Genomic DNA, 15418 nt, shown 5'->3' with positions numbered 1-15418 from the left:
AATCCGACCACCACTTAAGAGTGCCAGTGAGGTTGGCTGGTATTGATCAGACAAAACCCTAATCCATGGTCAATATCTCCACTTCAGAAAAATGCAGACTGCCTTCTTTGGAAAAAAAAGCAATTCAGAGCTAAACTGGCCAGAGGTGAAACAGGCTGGCCCCAAGACTGTTTGAAGCCACCCCAAAATGTCCTCATTTTTCAAGAAGTCAATATACTTTTTTCAGCTCCCAAGAGAAGGTTGTTTTCGGATTGACAATGGCACAAGGCCTTTGCCCGTCATCTCTGAGTTAATTGTTACCGTAGTCGTTAATTAACACGGGTTCATTGTCCCGTTAGAAACTTCCTAACAGTAAGGACAATTAACCAGTGGAAAAAAGCTTGTCTCTAGAAGTTGTGGGTGCTTCATCAGCTGGAGGTTTTTGAAAAGAGACTGGAGAGCCACTTGTCTGGAATGGCATAGGGTGTCAAACTCAAGGCCCAGGGGCCAGATCCAGCCCGCGGAGTGCTTAGATCTGGCCCACGGAGCCACCATGGAAACAGCTAAGGTCCGGCCCGCGGCGCCTCTGCCAGCAAAAACAGAGCTTGGGAGTCCATTTTCGCTGGCAGAGCGCTTGGGTGACCATAGACATGAGTGATGTCATGCTGGCCATGCCCACCTGGCCATGTCCACCGCATCCCCCTGAAGTCAAACACAACCCTGATGCAGCCCTCAATGAAATTGAGTTTGACACCCCTGGTATAGGGTCTCCTGCTTGAGCAGGGGGTTGGACTAGAAGACCTCCAAGTTTTCTTCTGGCTCTATTCAGATTAATCTCCAATCCCAGGGATTTTGATGTGGCATTGAAGGAACTTATCAAAAGCGACTATCTTTTAGTACATTCTCTGTCCTTAGCACATTAGGGCTACCAACGGCTATTAGTATTTGAGTATTCAATGAATGCCTGCTCAACAGATGGCTAACCAACACCCAACGCTCCGCTGTTTGGCCACCAACCCAATGATCATCAGGTAGCGGGAACTCCAATTTCCCTCATCCTGAACCAGCCTTTTCTATTTTTGCTTCGGCAATTTCTCCAGGTTATACATATAGAGAGAAGGCATCAGAGAAGAAAGGGGACCAACAGGTGAGCCTATTCAGAAAAAGTGTTGGTGTCTCTTGTTGGGAAAGCTCTCCTTGTCCCTCCTGTCCACCTGTCCTGAATTGAATAATATTTTCAGTGAAATAAACGTAAACTCTATCAATATTATATACAATACTCAAAAGCTTTAGTGAAAACCAAATTGAAGAAACCATTTACCCAAGAAACTCTTAACGTATCAGGGAGAAAGGCCTGGGCCATATCCCCCTCACATGAATTTCCAACTCAATGACAGATTTCCTTCCCAAGAGAAATTGCACAGTATTCCTTCCACAACATACTGCTGCAACCTAAAATATTTAGTATGTGTGGAGAAAATATTTATGTGTGGAGAAAATGTTAGCACCTCATTTCTTGTTTGTAGTAAGCAGGGCTAAATATCAGAAATTACTGAAATGTAGGGGAAGGAGTGGCAGAACCTGGGGTAGAGTTAAAAGAGGCATCAGTCTAGAATCTCTACATAGCCACAAGCAAACTAAGTCCAGCCCCCTTCAAATTCCATTGACTGTCATGCAACTCCTAGCTGATGCTGCTAGTTGAGAAGATTCCTGTGCATAAGCATGAATTGTAATAAATCAGCTTCACTGGTTCTTCACCTGAACTTTCTTGCCTGACATGGCACTTCAACAAGCCTCACAATTACCGTAAAGAAGAAACCAAATAAATAGGTGAGATTTATTTCACTCTATAAAGGACCACCGCAGTCCAACAATATCTGATTGTCAGCAAGACAATCTTTCTTTTTTGCCAATCGGTTGGCAATTATGAACATTTGACCACAATAGCCGTTGATTGCCTTGGAAGTAGTAATCCAACCTACTCCAAAGACAAGAACAGGCTGCTAAAAAAAAAATTGGTGCCTGAATGGTCATAAAATTATAAGACTACATTTAAGAGAAAGAATATCTTCAGAGTAATTATCATCATGAAACAGCTTGCCTTTTGGCAAATCGCTTCAAAGCGGGTGAGTAAAGTAGACTTTTTTCTTCCCATCTTTTCCAAATACTTTTTTTTTTTAATTACAACATAAAAGCAATGGTGGACGCGGAAAAAGGTTGCTTCACTTTTGGTTGCGGGATGTGGTAGCGCAAATGCTGGAAGTACCAGTCAGAAGTGATCTGCACTTTGGCGGTTCGAGTCCAGCTCATGAGACGGAGTGGACTCCCGTCGCTCGATCCCTAGCTCCTGTCCACCCATCAATTTCAAAGCATGCAATATTTTGAGTTAGATCAATGGGTACCACTTCAGTGGGAAAAAAGCTAGCTGCACTCTGTGTTCAGAGAGTGAAAGCCACTACTGGACGTAGCTGGACACGAAGCATTGGGACATGAAGCAAGGAGAGGAAAGACCGCTAGCTGGGGTAAAATTAGTTCTCCCACTGCAGTGCACCAAGGACAGGTGTGTAAGGGCGGAACAGAATGAACTAGCATTCTAGGCTATCAGGACTGCATTGTGTGTTTAGCATGTGCAGATTTCCCTGACACTTTACGCCATATGCTACCTACCTACCTGGTTTCTCTAGCTGCTTGTCTCAACAAATGACTCTAGGCGGCTCACAATTCCGAAACATATTTGATTTCCTACTGCCAAGCAGATGCCAACGAGAAGCTTACAAGCTGTAATAGATGCAACCACCAGTTCTCAGGCAAGCCAGAGGCTTTATGTAAACATGGAAGAGACATCACTGACAGACAAGGCCAGGTAAAGAACACCCAAATTGCAATTGACATAAAATGGCCTAAGACCCGTATGGGGTTTACCTCCTACATTTGGCACTAGATTGTATATATACATATAAATATACATGAACAAAAATTAGATGTACCTAATGAATTCAGAATATTTATTAAACTGCTGGCAATTATAATTTAACTCAAATTCTGTTCTGATAATGAAATGTTGCTGTTGCTTCTGCCGTTATTGATGTGGGGTTGAGTTTTGATAAGGATTACTGTATCACAGAAAGAAATTGTCACTTCAATGAGTTCTCATACATGCTTATTATGTAATATCAATTAACATGAACTACAGTTACTACCAACCACTTCTCCATTTATCCTCCATCTAATGCTTTTCCAAAACTATCCAAGTTGATATTTTATATTATTTCATCTCGTTTCTTTAAACCATTTTTCACAAAATGGCCTACTAGTATTTTTATTAATTGTGGAAGAAGAGACAATTTTCCAGTATTCACTTTTTTAGCCCATGCTCAATTTTAGACAATTAAATCATGTTCCTGGATTTAGTTTAATTCTCAGCCCTTAACCTCTAAAATATTCTGAGCTGCAGTGAACAAAACCACAAGTGTTACTTCTAATGTGTGTGTCAACAGAGAGCAGGAATTTCTTCAGAGGCTGCATATTAAGTCAACATTTTCATTAATCCACCAACAACATCAACTTCAGCAACTCAAATGCCCTCATTCTTAAAAAGTCATCTTTCAAAGGTAAACACTGAATCCATCAACTTTTATTTGATCTCATTTGCCATTAAATTGTGTATTTCCCATTCTAATTTGGAAGATTTTTTTTAGAGTGTTTTGTTGTCTCAATTTGGTGGCACAAAATTAGCCCACTAGAATTAAGATAACGTGAAATGTTAATGCCACTTTATAATGCATGGAATGGCAATCACTAAATAGGATCTTAGATATTGATTTTTGTTGTGAATCGTACCTTTGGCTTTAATGTCACATTTTTAGTAAGATAGATATGTACTCTAGCACACCAATTTTGATTGTTCCCTGTCATACATTTCCTGCTAAAAGTTAAGGACAGTATGGTTAGTTCAGGAATAGTATGACACACGATTGATCTCACCTAAGATATTCACATAATACCTATTGTATTCTATAACTATTTTGAAGGCCAATATACTATTGTTCACAACCTGTCAACTAGAAGTTTAAAGTACAGTCAGGATACAAAATTGTAGTCTTTTTTGGGCAGGGGTAGAACAACTTGCCTTCAGAGGTTGTGGGTGCACCATCACTGGAGGCTTTTAAGAAAAGACAGCCACTCATCTCAAATTGTATAGGATTCCTGCTTGAGCAGGGGGTCAGACTAGGAGACCTCCAAGGTCTCTTCCAACTCTGTTATTCTGTTACATTTAAGCTTCTTCAGTTCTGACTGAATGGTGGGGAAATATTTTGAACTGAAGAAGCTTCTTGGATTAGAAGCAAAACGTTTTCAACGGGGCAGGGGGGAAAATCCAGTCTCCTTTTGGGAAGCACCTCTGGGATTTTGCCCCGTCCTGGATGAATGATGGCGTAAGGTCTTCTGCCTTGGGCAGGGAGTTGAACTAGAAGACCTCCAAGGTCCCTTCCAGCCCAATGATTCTATGTTTCTCCAGAGCAAACTACCCATTATTATAAATGATTCTGTGACTTCAGTTTCCACTTCAAAAGCGCATGGAACATTTTGTTCTGATGAACAAAGCATGAGATGGATTCTAAATTATTTCTGAGGGTCTGTATTATCATCCACAACAATTAAGTGGAGGAGACCATGGAAACAACCTCTATTTGAGGTTTCTGGATTGACATAAATGGCAGAGAGGTACCTAAGGAGTTCCGTTCCCAAAGTCTTCATTCATCAGCCTCTCTGCCTGAGTTCTCACAGGTCAGTAGCTACCTTGGCCTCAACAGAGAAAAACTATGAAGCAGTGTTTTAATGATAATGGTTAGACTTCTTGATCCTTTCAATAGATTACAGTTCCATTTTTATACAGATACACACACTTTAAAGAGAATTCAATCAATGTATAATTATTTCCTGAATAAGTACACCACTCACCCATGCACCGAACACATTATTAAAAATGATCCTATATTTTATAATGTATATTTTTTATGCTACTGGATATAATACTTATAATGGTACGAGGCACAAGTGCCACATATACACCCATTTCTTCCCTCAGGTTTTTTTTTTCTTCAAAAAAGCAGGAAAAGGTGGGGATTTTTTCCGTTTTCAAAATTTCTAAAGATTTCGCCTCTCTGACTTGGGAAGGGATGGACAGTTCCTCCACCCTCAATGGATGAAGTCCTCTAGAAATGTCATCTTTCACCTCCAACCCTAAGTAGGCTAACACTAAGCACTTCAGATCGCAATGCTGTGCAACTCAAAATCTTCTGCTCCAAGCCAATGCATTTCAAAAACATTTATCACATATGTTTTGGGGAAACCGGATGGCTCCAACTTTTGAGACGTCCAGTTGCAGGCTAAAAGTGCTGACTTCTGGAATTCTTCAACTACAAATCCTATTTGAGGTTTTTGTTAAGCTTTACTGGAGCGTTTCCTCACACAAAAATGCCACAGCAGAGAATCAAACAAGCCACAACCACACTGGGATCTGAAAAGCAGCTGCTAAGAAAGCAAACCCTGTGTCAAATTTATGGTTGGGCTGAAAGCTTTTTTAACTCATGGCAAAAGTCCACGAAAAGAAAAATGCAGCCTAGATGATCACGCAGACCCAGCTCAGAATAAGACTAGATTTTTTTAGCAGTGTTGTTTTGTTATGTCCTACAAGATCACATGCATTGGCACAACTATCTTTCTGGGTGGGCAGACGCATATTAGACACCTCTAGTGTCTCTCTCCTTCCCTCTCAGCCCAACAGCCAGAGTGGCATACCAGTAGTCCTTGTTTAATTACACAACTAGGACTAGAAATTCTATCTTTAAGCAGTGTGCTCATATGACCACACTCCTGACAGCACTTCTAGCAATCCCCCATTGCTTATGTGACTGTAACCGAAGAGTTCCTGCTGGCTTCCCCATTGACTTTGCCTATGAGAAGCTGGTAGGAAAGGTTGCAAATTGTGTTCAGGTGAATGTGGGGACACTGCAACAGCCATAAGTACAAAGTTCAGTCACAACAAGTGGTCGTTAAACAAGGACTACCTTTGGTTGTGAAGCTGCTGGACTAGGAGAAGGGAGATGGAAGTTTCCCATAGAAGTTTGACTGGCATGACTTTGGGTCAGTTACTGTCACACCCCAAGGTACCAAGTGGTCCGTTGGTGAAGGCTAGCCTGTTGCTCCACTTAGTGGTCTCCCATCTTCTAGTACCTTCTCAGCCATGGGAGAACTTCGGGCCAGTCTCTCCCTGTCAACCTTATGCTGGGAAGTCAAAAAACATTAATCTACCAACACATATTGGGGCAGCATGGCAGATTACGTCCATAGGCCCTTCAGGAAGAGGACTTTATCCTGTGGCAGATTAATCCAAGCTTATAATAATACATATGAAATCTCAAGTATAAAATAAGACTATACAGGAGAGTATCAGTAATCAATAGTTTCAAATTCCAAAACGGTGACAATTAAGTGCAGCTTACAACCTATATTTTTGCAGCATGGAAAATTTAAAGAAACTATTTTTGGGAGGCCATACTAAAGGGAGAATTTCAGACACAATGTAAAAGAGAAGATACCATATATAGCAGTCAAATCTTGTTTTTGTAATCAAGAAGCAGCCCTGTCCTAACTCAGGCAGTGATTTTCATTACAACCACCAACAGAAGGAAATTTAGGGCTCCTGATCACAGCGAGAATTAAAGTTATTGTAATGGGAGAAGGTTGCAACAACAAAAGGTGAGTTTAACAACTTGCTTGATGTAAGAATTCCCTACGTATAAGATTCTCTGGTCCAGCAACCTCTTTTGAACAACCTAATTTAGCTAATACTTATGGTGTTCGAGCCAACAGCATTCATGTAGCCATCATGTAACCAACGGTTCGGCATCTATCCAGCAGCGTCACTACATTTTAAGATAATCAATTTCATGGATCATATTGCAAGAAATACTTTTTTCTAAGTCTTCTGCCAATCAATTTCTCTAGGCAGTATCTGGTCCAAGGAAGCACCACTCCCATGATCTGTGAAATTCTATCTTAAAAACCACTTTGTTAACTTTAAATGGAAGCCCATCAACTCAAGATGCTGCTCAACCACGATTCCCACTTGTCTCAGTTAGCATGGGCAATGGTAAGGAAAGATGAGAGTTGGAGTGTGAGACATCTGGGAAGTCATGGCTCCTCATACTTTTATTAAGAAAGAACTTTTCCACCATGCATCCTTAAGTTGAAACCCAAGTATTCATCTTTCAAGGTAGAGCAGATTAGGACACTAACCTGATTTGAAGGACTAGAAGTATCCTTTATTACGAGACAATCTTGCAAGTTTGCCCATGTCTTCTCTTCCCTCCCTCTTATACCCTAGGAGTCAGAGAAGTAGGAAGGAGCTGCGCAGAATTCCTTTGTAATACTCTCTCACTTCTTTGAATCTAACACAAGTTAATTCTGCAAATAATTATTTCCTAAAAACCTCCCGGTCACCATTCTGGATTTCAACCCCATCCTCTTCTTTCACCATAGGGATGACCCATATTCTGCCCATCAGCTCCATTGCTGCTGCTTCTTTCCCATCCATGGTCTGCGATTTCCATTGGCAAACTTTCTTCCTATAACCTTCCTCCGTTGACTTGGCCTTGTACTTGACCCTTTTGGACCTGTTTTGACTTCACTAGCATGTTCGACTAGTTAACATGTCCAAAGTTAGCCATCGTTGTTGGGACAACCCAGCCCTAGGAAATCAGATCCCTTGATCTCGTATCCCTTGATCTCCTTTGATTGTTCTTCCCTGCTCCCACCTCAGTTTTAATTTCAGGCATTTGTCTTGGGCAACATCAGCCAGCTGTTGAATAAAACCAATTGGGCATTTAAGGTTAGATCAACCACCTTCTTGTAGAGGTTGCCATAAGGTTGCCATAAGCAACCTCTACAGGAAATAATATTCCTCTTTAACATAATTACAACAATCCCAATATAATTCCTAAGAGAGAATATTTGTCATCGCACAATCATTATGCAGCGGTAATTGGAAGACCACCATTATCAGCACTTTTTAAAAGCAGTAGGTCTATAGAGAGGGAGGGGGGGTAGGAGACAGAAAATAACTGAAACTAACTGAAGAGAATAAACTGAAAGCACAATGTAGCCGAAATAAAACACCTAAAAATAAGCAAGACTAAAATAAAAAATAGATAAAACGATGTGTTGATAGAATATTTGCAGCTCAGGGTTGGACTGCGGCTCTTTTGAGCTTGGTGGTTTTCTTGCAGACGTTTCATTACCGAATTAAACTCCCACAACAACAAAAACTAATATTTATTAAACTTACATCCTGCCCATCTCACTGTTGAAACAACTCCACTAATCATTCCAACCCCCAACTTTCCGAGAGCAGTTTTTCTTTCATTTTCTGGAAAAAAACCAAATAAATACTTTTCATCCCTGAATGATGAAGGGCGGCCAGGACTGACACTCAAATCCTTGCAAGAGGATGGACAAATCAAGGCGAAAGCTCTCAAGAGACACTGATGCTCGGGGAGAACTACACTTCCCAGCACCCATCCTTCCATAAGCCACAACCCCTCCGCTCCCTTGGAAACCCATAAGCCAGCCCTTAGCTTCCTAACCAGGGCTGTTTTTTTGCAAATGGGGGTGGGGGAAAATAAAAAAAACCCACCCAGGCTGTCTTAAGCAACAAGCTGGCTTTCCAAGAGGCCAAAGTCCGAGGGTCTTTCTTCCCAGGATGAGACTTTTGGCATCCATGTCATGTAAAGCGGAGAACTGGGCTGGCCTGGGAACATGAGTGGAGGGGGGGGGGGGGGTAAGAAGACCCCAAAGCGGGAACTTCTAAACTGGGATTGCTTAGATCAATCAATATCAAGTTATTATTATTCATTAAACATGAAACTCAAGTCAACTGAACATTCAAAAATGCACCACAAATACCATTGACTGGTGCTAATGGTTGATACGGGTTGCTGCCAGCATCCTAGGTATCAACCAAGTAATAATTATTATTATTATTATTATTATTATTATTATTATTATTCATTAAACATGAAACTCAGTCGTGAACATTAAAGTTTTGTCACAAATACCATTGACTGGTGCTAGTTATTATTATGATCAAGTTATTATAATTATGATCAAATTATTATTGTCAAGTTGTTGTTATTATTATTAATTTCTTTTATTCATTAAGCACGAAGCTCAGTCAAGTGAATGTTTAAAGATGTGTCACAAATTTCATTGACTGGTGCTAACGGTTGATACGGGTTGCTGCCAGCATCCTAGGTATCAACCAGGTATCTTCTTAAAATATATGCTGTTCCTATTATTATTATTATTATGTGGATAATTTTTGATGAGATTCACAGCCTTTGGGGCTGGTTGATAACTCAACAGCTGGAGTCCTAACCAAGGACCTAGGAACTGTTAAGGTAACGTCGGAGGATATAAGCTGTTCCAAGTAGGGTGGTTTTTTGTAGATTTTTGTAGGTGGTTGTTGTTATTTTTTAAACATGAAACTGAGTCAACTGAACATTTAGAAATGTGTCACAAATACCATTGACTGGTGCTAATGGTTGATAAGGGTTGCTGCCGGAGTCCTAGGTATGAACCTATTATTGTTGTTGTTGTTGTTTTGTTGTTATTTCATCTCATCAAATAAAACGAGACACGGTTGCAAACAAATATCAAATGGCGTGTGGTTTGGGAGAGGGGGCTGTTAATACATGAAGCACCCCGGTTTTAGGCAAAATGTCGGTTGGGGGGGGGGGATTGGGAAGATCACCCAAATAAATGTCTGCCCGGATCGACCTGAGGTATTTTTGCCCCCCATCACCACCACCACCACCACCATCCTCCCCACAAAGGAGGGAGGCTGCTGCCCCAGATGAACTGCAGCCCCTTTTTTTTTATTTCCCCTCCTTCTTGGCGGGATTCCTCAGGAAGAGACAAACGCTCCCCGCAACGGCCGCCTCAGGCTCGTCGTGAGGGAGAGTTGGGGGCCGGCTCCCCCTCAGGGAAAGGCGCCTTTCCCACGGCCGCCTCTTCTCACGTACACGCGTACTCAAAGGAGGCTCCTCACGTTCAGCGTGTTACACGCGGGTTTCTTTCCCCCCACTCTCCCCGTGAGGTAACTTATCCCCCCCCCCTTCCCGCCCGGCCACAAAAGTCTCCTCAGAGATGGCTTCCCTCCCCCGCCTCAGGCCCAGCATCTGAGGGGGGCCTTGGGGGCCTCCTTCCCGCGCGCCACCAGCGCCCGGAGCCCACTCAGACTCGAGAGCCGGAGGAGCCCCGAGCAGTGGCCGAGGCCCAGCGCCCCAGCGCCGGCTCCCCTCAGGCCCGCCGGCACTTCTGGCCCTGGACGCGCCGCCTTCCCTTCCTTCCTTCCTTCCTTCCCTCCCTTCTCCTCACCCCCTCCGGGACTCACCGGGCCCCGTGGCGGCCCCGGGGGCGGCTCCCCCGGCCGGGTACATGGCGGCCGAGCGCCGGGCTGCGTGGGAGGCGAGCGGCGCGGGAGTCCAGGCGGCGGCGGCGGCGAGGGCAGGAGCAACGGCGGCGGCAAGGGCGGCCGAAAGAAAGGAAACCCGCCTCCGCCCGCGCCTCCGCCCCGAGAGGCTGGCAATGGGGCCGCCCTCCCTGCGGCCGCCCCGCGCTTCTCGCCGCTGTCGCCGGCCGGCCCCGTTTCAGCTTCCCCGGCCCGGCGGGGAGAGCCCCGACCGGACATCTCTCAGCCGGCCTTCCGGGAACCAGGCTGGCGCCGGAGCGCCCGGTTCCCACGTGCCGGCCGGCGTCGGTTCTGCCCCGGTGGCGCCGGGACCGAGCCGGGCAGATGCCGGTTTTCTGAGGTGGCCGTTGCAGGATTGGGCCTCGGCGTTTGGGCTGACCCGAGATCCGCATCTCGTGTGAACGCGGCGCTCGCGTGTCGCCCGCCCCGCCGCCTCGAAGCTTTCGCGGGAGCCTTTTCTCCGGGTTAAAGGAGTTGGGGGGATGCCCGGTGAACGGCTTGCCAGCCACGAGAGCCGGTTGCGAAGCGGGGTTGTAACTTTGAAACCAAAGGAATGGAGGCCGACGAGGGAGAGGTTGGAAGAGTCTCCTGCAAAGCAGAGTTTTTTAACCCGTCTCGCTTATTTTAAACCTTCACGTTGTTTAGCACAGTGTTTCCCAACCTTGGCAACTTGAAGATGTCCGGACTTCAACTCCCAGAATTCCCCAGCCAGCGAATGCTGGCTGGGGAATTCTGGGAGTTGAAGTCCGGACATCTTCAAGTTGCCAAGGTTGGGCCAGCGAATGCTGGCTGGGGAATTCTGGGAGTTGAAGTCCGGACATCTTCAAGTTGCCAAGGTTGGGCCAGCGAATGCTGGCTGGGGAATTCTGGGAGTTGAAGTCCGGACATCTTCAAGTTGCCAAGGTTGGGCCAGCGAATGCTGGCTGGGGAATTCTGGGAGTTGAAGTCCGGACATCTTCAAGTTGCCAAGGTTGGGCCAGCGAATGCTGGCTGGGGAATTCTGGGAGTTGAAGTCCGGACATCTTCAAGTGGCCAAGGTTGGGAAACACTGGTTTAGCAATTGAAAGAATGTAATGTGTGCCTTTTATAAAGGAGCTAGCCATCGTTCCGTTGGTCTGAAACGGTATAGAGCTTCCTGCCTTGACCAGGGGGTTGGACTAGAAGACCTCTAAGGTCCCTTCGGACTGTTATTATTCAGAGCATGTGCCATTCTTGTCTTGGGTAGGTTAATTTTTAAATCCATCCTGGAGAAGGCATCATGCAACTAGTTAATATTCATTGCATACCATGGCTTAACGTATTATACATAACAGCGGCTTCCATGGCTGTTCTGCCTAATGCCCAAATAGCCATTCATTCTCATTCTCATTCTCACTCTCTCTCTCTCTCTCTCTCTCTTTCTCTCTCTCTCTCTCCCTCCCTCCCTCCCTCCCTCCCTCCCTCTCTCTCTCTCACACACACACACAAACAAACACACAATGCTTCTGCTGATTGAACCCTGAGCTTCATGGGAAAGCAGGGGATGAAGGCACCCCTTTAGGTCCTTGGATCTTCAAGGTTGCGAAAGTTGAGAAATACTGTTTTTAAGACTGCCTGGTGGTTTCCTGCTGGCTGTTGATGTCTGATGAGAAGGAAAATGAGTCACAAGTTGTCCCATCCACGTCCTAATTTACCCTTCTGGTTTTGGTCCTTAAACGTTTTCATCTATTGATGTTCTTTTAAATATATACAGAGAGAGAAAATGTGTAGCCCAGAAAGACTCTCGGAGACAAAAACTCAAACAACTGATTGTTAGGTAAAGCTAAAGGTTCTCTTTGCCCATGTGTGCTAGTCGTTCCTGACTCTAGGGGGCGGTGCTCATCTCCGTTTCTAAGCTGAAGAGCCAGCGCAGTCCAAAGACGTATCCATGGTCATGTGGCTGCCGAAGGCTCACGCTAAAGGCGCACGGAATGCTGTTCCCTTCCCACCAAAGGTGGTTCCTATTTTTCTACTTGCATTTTTCACATGCTTTCAAATTGCTTGGTTGGCAGAAGCTGGGACAAGTAACAGGAGCTCACTCCATTACGCGACACTTGGGATTCAAACTGCCGACCTTTCTGATCGACAAGCTCAGGGTCTTAGCCACTGAGCCATTGCATCCCATATTGTTATCGGATTGTTATCCCAGCATATTTTGATTAATAGTAATAGTAATACAACTTTAGAATTACATACCGCTTCAAAGTGCTTTACAGCCCTCTCTGAGTGGTTTAGAATCAGCCTCTTACGGCCAATAATCTGGCTCCACATTTTACCAACCTCAAAAGGATGGAGGGCTGAGTCAACCTTGAGCCAGTCAGGATTGAACTGCCAAACTTCTGACAGCCAGCAAAAATAGCCTGCAGTACTCCCTTGTACCTCTTCCAAACAGCCTTTTTGAGTTCCTCCATCCCTTTCCATCGTAAAGGAAATCAACCCTGACTGGAGGCTTTTAAAGAAGAAACTGGGCAGCCACTTGTCTGAAATGGTACAGGGTCTCCTGCTTGAGCAGGGGGTTGGACTAGAAGACCTCCAAGGTCCCTTCCAACTCTTGTTATTTTGAAGCTGAAGCTCAAACACTTTGACCACCAAATGAGAAGAGAGGACTCCTTGGAAAAGGCCCTGATGATGGGGAAAATATAAAGCAAGAGGAGAAGGGGACGGCAGAGGATGAGATGGTCAGATGGTGTCGCTGACCCTATGAACACGACTTTGGGCAAACATGGGGTGACATTGGAGGATAGGGGGCACTGGCATGTGATGATCTGTGGAGTCATGAAAAGTTGGGCATAGGGACTGAAGAACAAATTTCCCTTCTACTTTAATCATGCTAAGCAAACTTTTTTTTCCTACTCCAGTTGCATTATATGCCCAAAGAATAAGTCTGATTCTGTTTGATAATTAGAGCCACAATTGAGCTTTTAAGTCCAGGGATGATTGATCAACCAATTTTTGCAATCCATGGGTTATCTCCAAATCCATCATCTGAAAGGGTCTTCTCCCCCTTTCTCAATGTCCATCTTTCAGAGTATATTATTATTGGGGAAAGGGAGCTTTTTACTGCTCAGTTCTTAATAATTATTGAAATACTCTTAACAGGAATGATCCTGCCTCAGTTTGTCATTTGCTTCCTAGAATTAATCTTCACATCTCTAACGTCATGCTCACTTTCAGTCCCAAAAACAAAATTACTACCTATCTTCACTTGTCTGTGGAGATTCTCAGTCATCCAGGTCATGGTTGTCCCAAAAGTGCTTTTTTTCCCCAACAGGCAACTGGACGTTCTGATTTTTCTTTGAAGACATTTCATCCAAGAAGCTTGAATTCAATTGTATAGAATGTGAAGGATGCGTGTGTGGTTTTTTATAGTTTTCATATGTATGATATACACTGAAGATGGCATTTGATTTCGTTGTATGAGGTGCAATGACAATAAAGTAAATTTAAACTTTTTCAGCTCTGAAGAAGCTTCTGGGATGAGAAGCAAAATGTCTTCAAAGAAAAACCAGAAAGTCCAGTTGCCTCTTGGAAAAAAAAGCGCCTTGGGGACTATCTTCACTTATTTACCGTCAATTGGGAATTCTCCAAACATGAAAATTTTTAAGTGTTAATACTAAACCACATTTTTCACTTCTCATTTTCACTTTCCTAATGACTTTCATCATTATTTTTAGCTAACAAAATCATTTCATCTGGACAGTTTCAGCATCTAAATTTAATTCTAGGTGCCATTTGTTACAATTCTATAGTTTTTACAATATATCTGCCATAAAAGTTAAATACGGTGATATTATGCACTCTGGTCTTTATTTCCCTATTCTGAACCATTCAGTTTCTCCAGATTTGGTTCTTCAATAGTGTACATTGTCTATGGAGATTCTCAGGCATCGAGACCATGGTTGTCTCAAAGGTGCTTTTGCAAGAGGCAACTAGGCTTTCTGGTTTTTCTTTGAAGACCTTTCACTTCTCATCCAAGAAGTTTCTTCAGCTAGTGTCCATTGTACAGTTTTCTCAAAAGAAAGTAACCAATTTATTCTGGCACATTCATTAGCCTTTTATTGTCCCACATGTTGGCATGTACTATAACCTCAAAACTCTTCCCATAGTCCACAACGCTAAGTAAAATCCCCTTTGTTCATTCTATTGCTCTTCCTCCCAATTCATCTTATTTCAATCATCTGAACTCAAGTTCCTTTGTTTGGTGTTTCCCTTGCCAAATATACCTCTAGTCTAAGCTCTAGGTTCTTGGGCAAAACTTCCCTTCTGAGTAGTTTCTTTAGTGACTCCGTAATTTGCTCAAATCCTTGCACCACTTCTTTTGTACATAAATTCATTAATCCTATTCATTTATTAATTCAATTTTTAAGCTGCCCATCTCATTGAAAAAGCGACTGGGCCACTTGCAATATAATGAAAAGGAAAAAAATAAAAAAACTATAAAAATAAGATTAAACAGAAAGCTAAAAACCAAGAGAATGGGCTACATGGCAGTGGGGATCTTTCAATCCCATCAAACCACCCCCCCCAACCTGTCTTTATATAACACTCAATCAAAAAGGCAGCAATGTAACAATAGAGGTAGCCAATTAAACTTCCAAGCGAACAACATAATCAAAATAATAATATGTAGACCTGAATGGCAACTTGTTGAAGTTGAGCATTCAAAAGTGGTATGGGTATCCAATAACATACAAAAAGGAACAAACAGATATGGTGAAATATTGAATGCAAATGATGAACTTAAATTATGCAAGAACTGGAAGAACAAGGTATAAAGATGAACTGGTTTTCATATCTGCAAATACATTCTAGATATGATAAATGGAAGGTTTCTATGATAAAATGACTGAATTAAATAAAATTATTGTAAATGAACAGCGGCTAGAATTG

The 15418-nt window shown here is 43.4% G+C and overlaps 1 protein-coding gene across 1 annotated transcript in view; it reads right to left on the bottom strand.

Annotated features, from left to right (window-relative positions):
* Positions 1–10546, bottom strand: part of AGO2 (argonaute RISC catalytic component 2) — a 45653-nt gene extending 35107 nt beyond the window's left edge. The window contains exon 1 of the mRNA XM_087706652.1: positions 10433–10546. Coding sequence (XP_087562778.1) covers positions 10433–10478 — 46 coding nt within the window. The 5' untranslated portion in view covers positions 10479–10546. The remainder of the gene's footprint in view (positions 1–10432) is intronic.
* Positions 10547–15418: the final 4872 nt, after the last annotated feature.

Source organism: Thamnophis sirtalis, unplaced genomic scaffold (assembly GCF_051295495.1).
Source record: "Thamnophis sirtalis isolate CommonGarterSnake01/CBP01778 unplaced genomic scaffold, rThaSir2_p1.2 scaffold_2, whole genome shotgun sequence".
In the NCBI taxonomy this organism is placed as follows: Eukaryota; Metazoa; Chordata; class Lepidosauria; order Squamata; family Natricidae; genus Thamnophis; species Thamnophis sirtalis.
The sequence above is the reverse complement of the archived record's forward strand: the minus strand, read 5'-3'. Positions and strand labels throughout refer to the sequence as shown.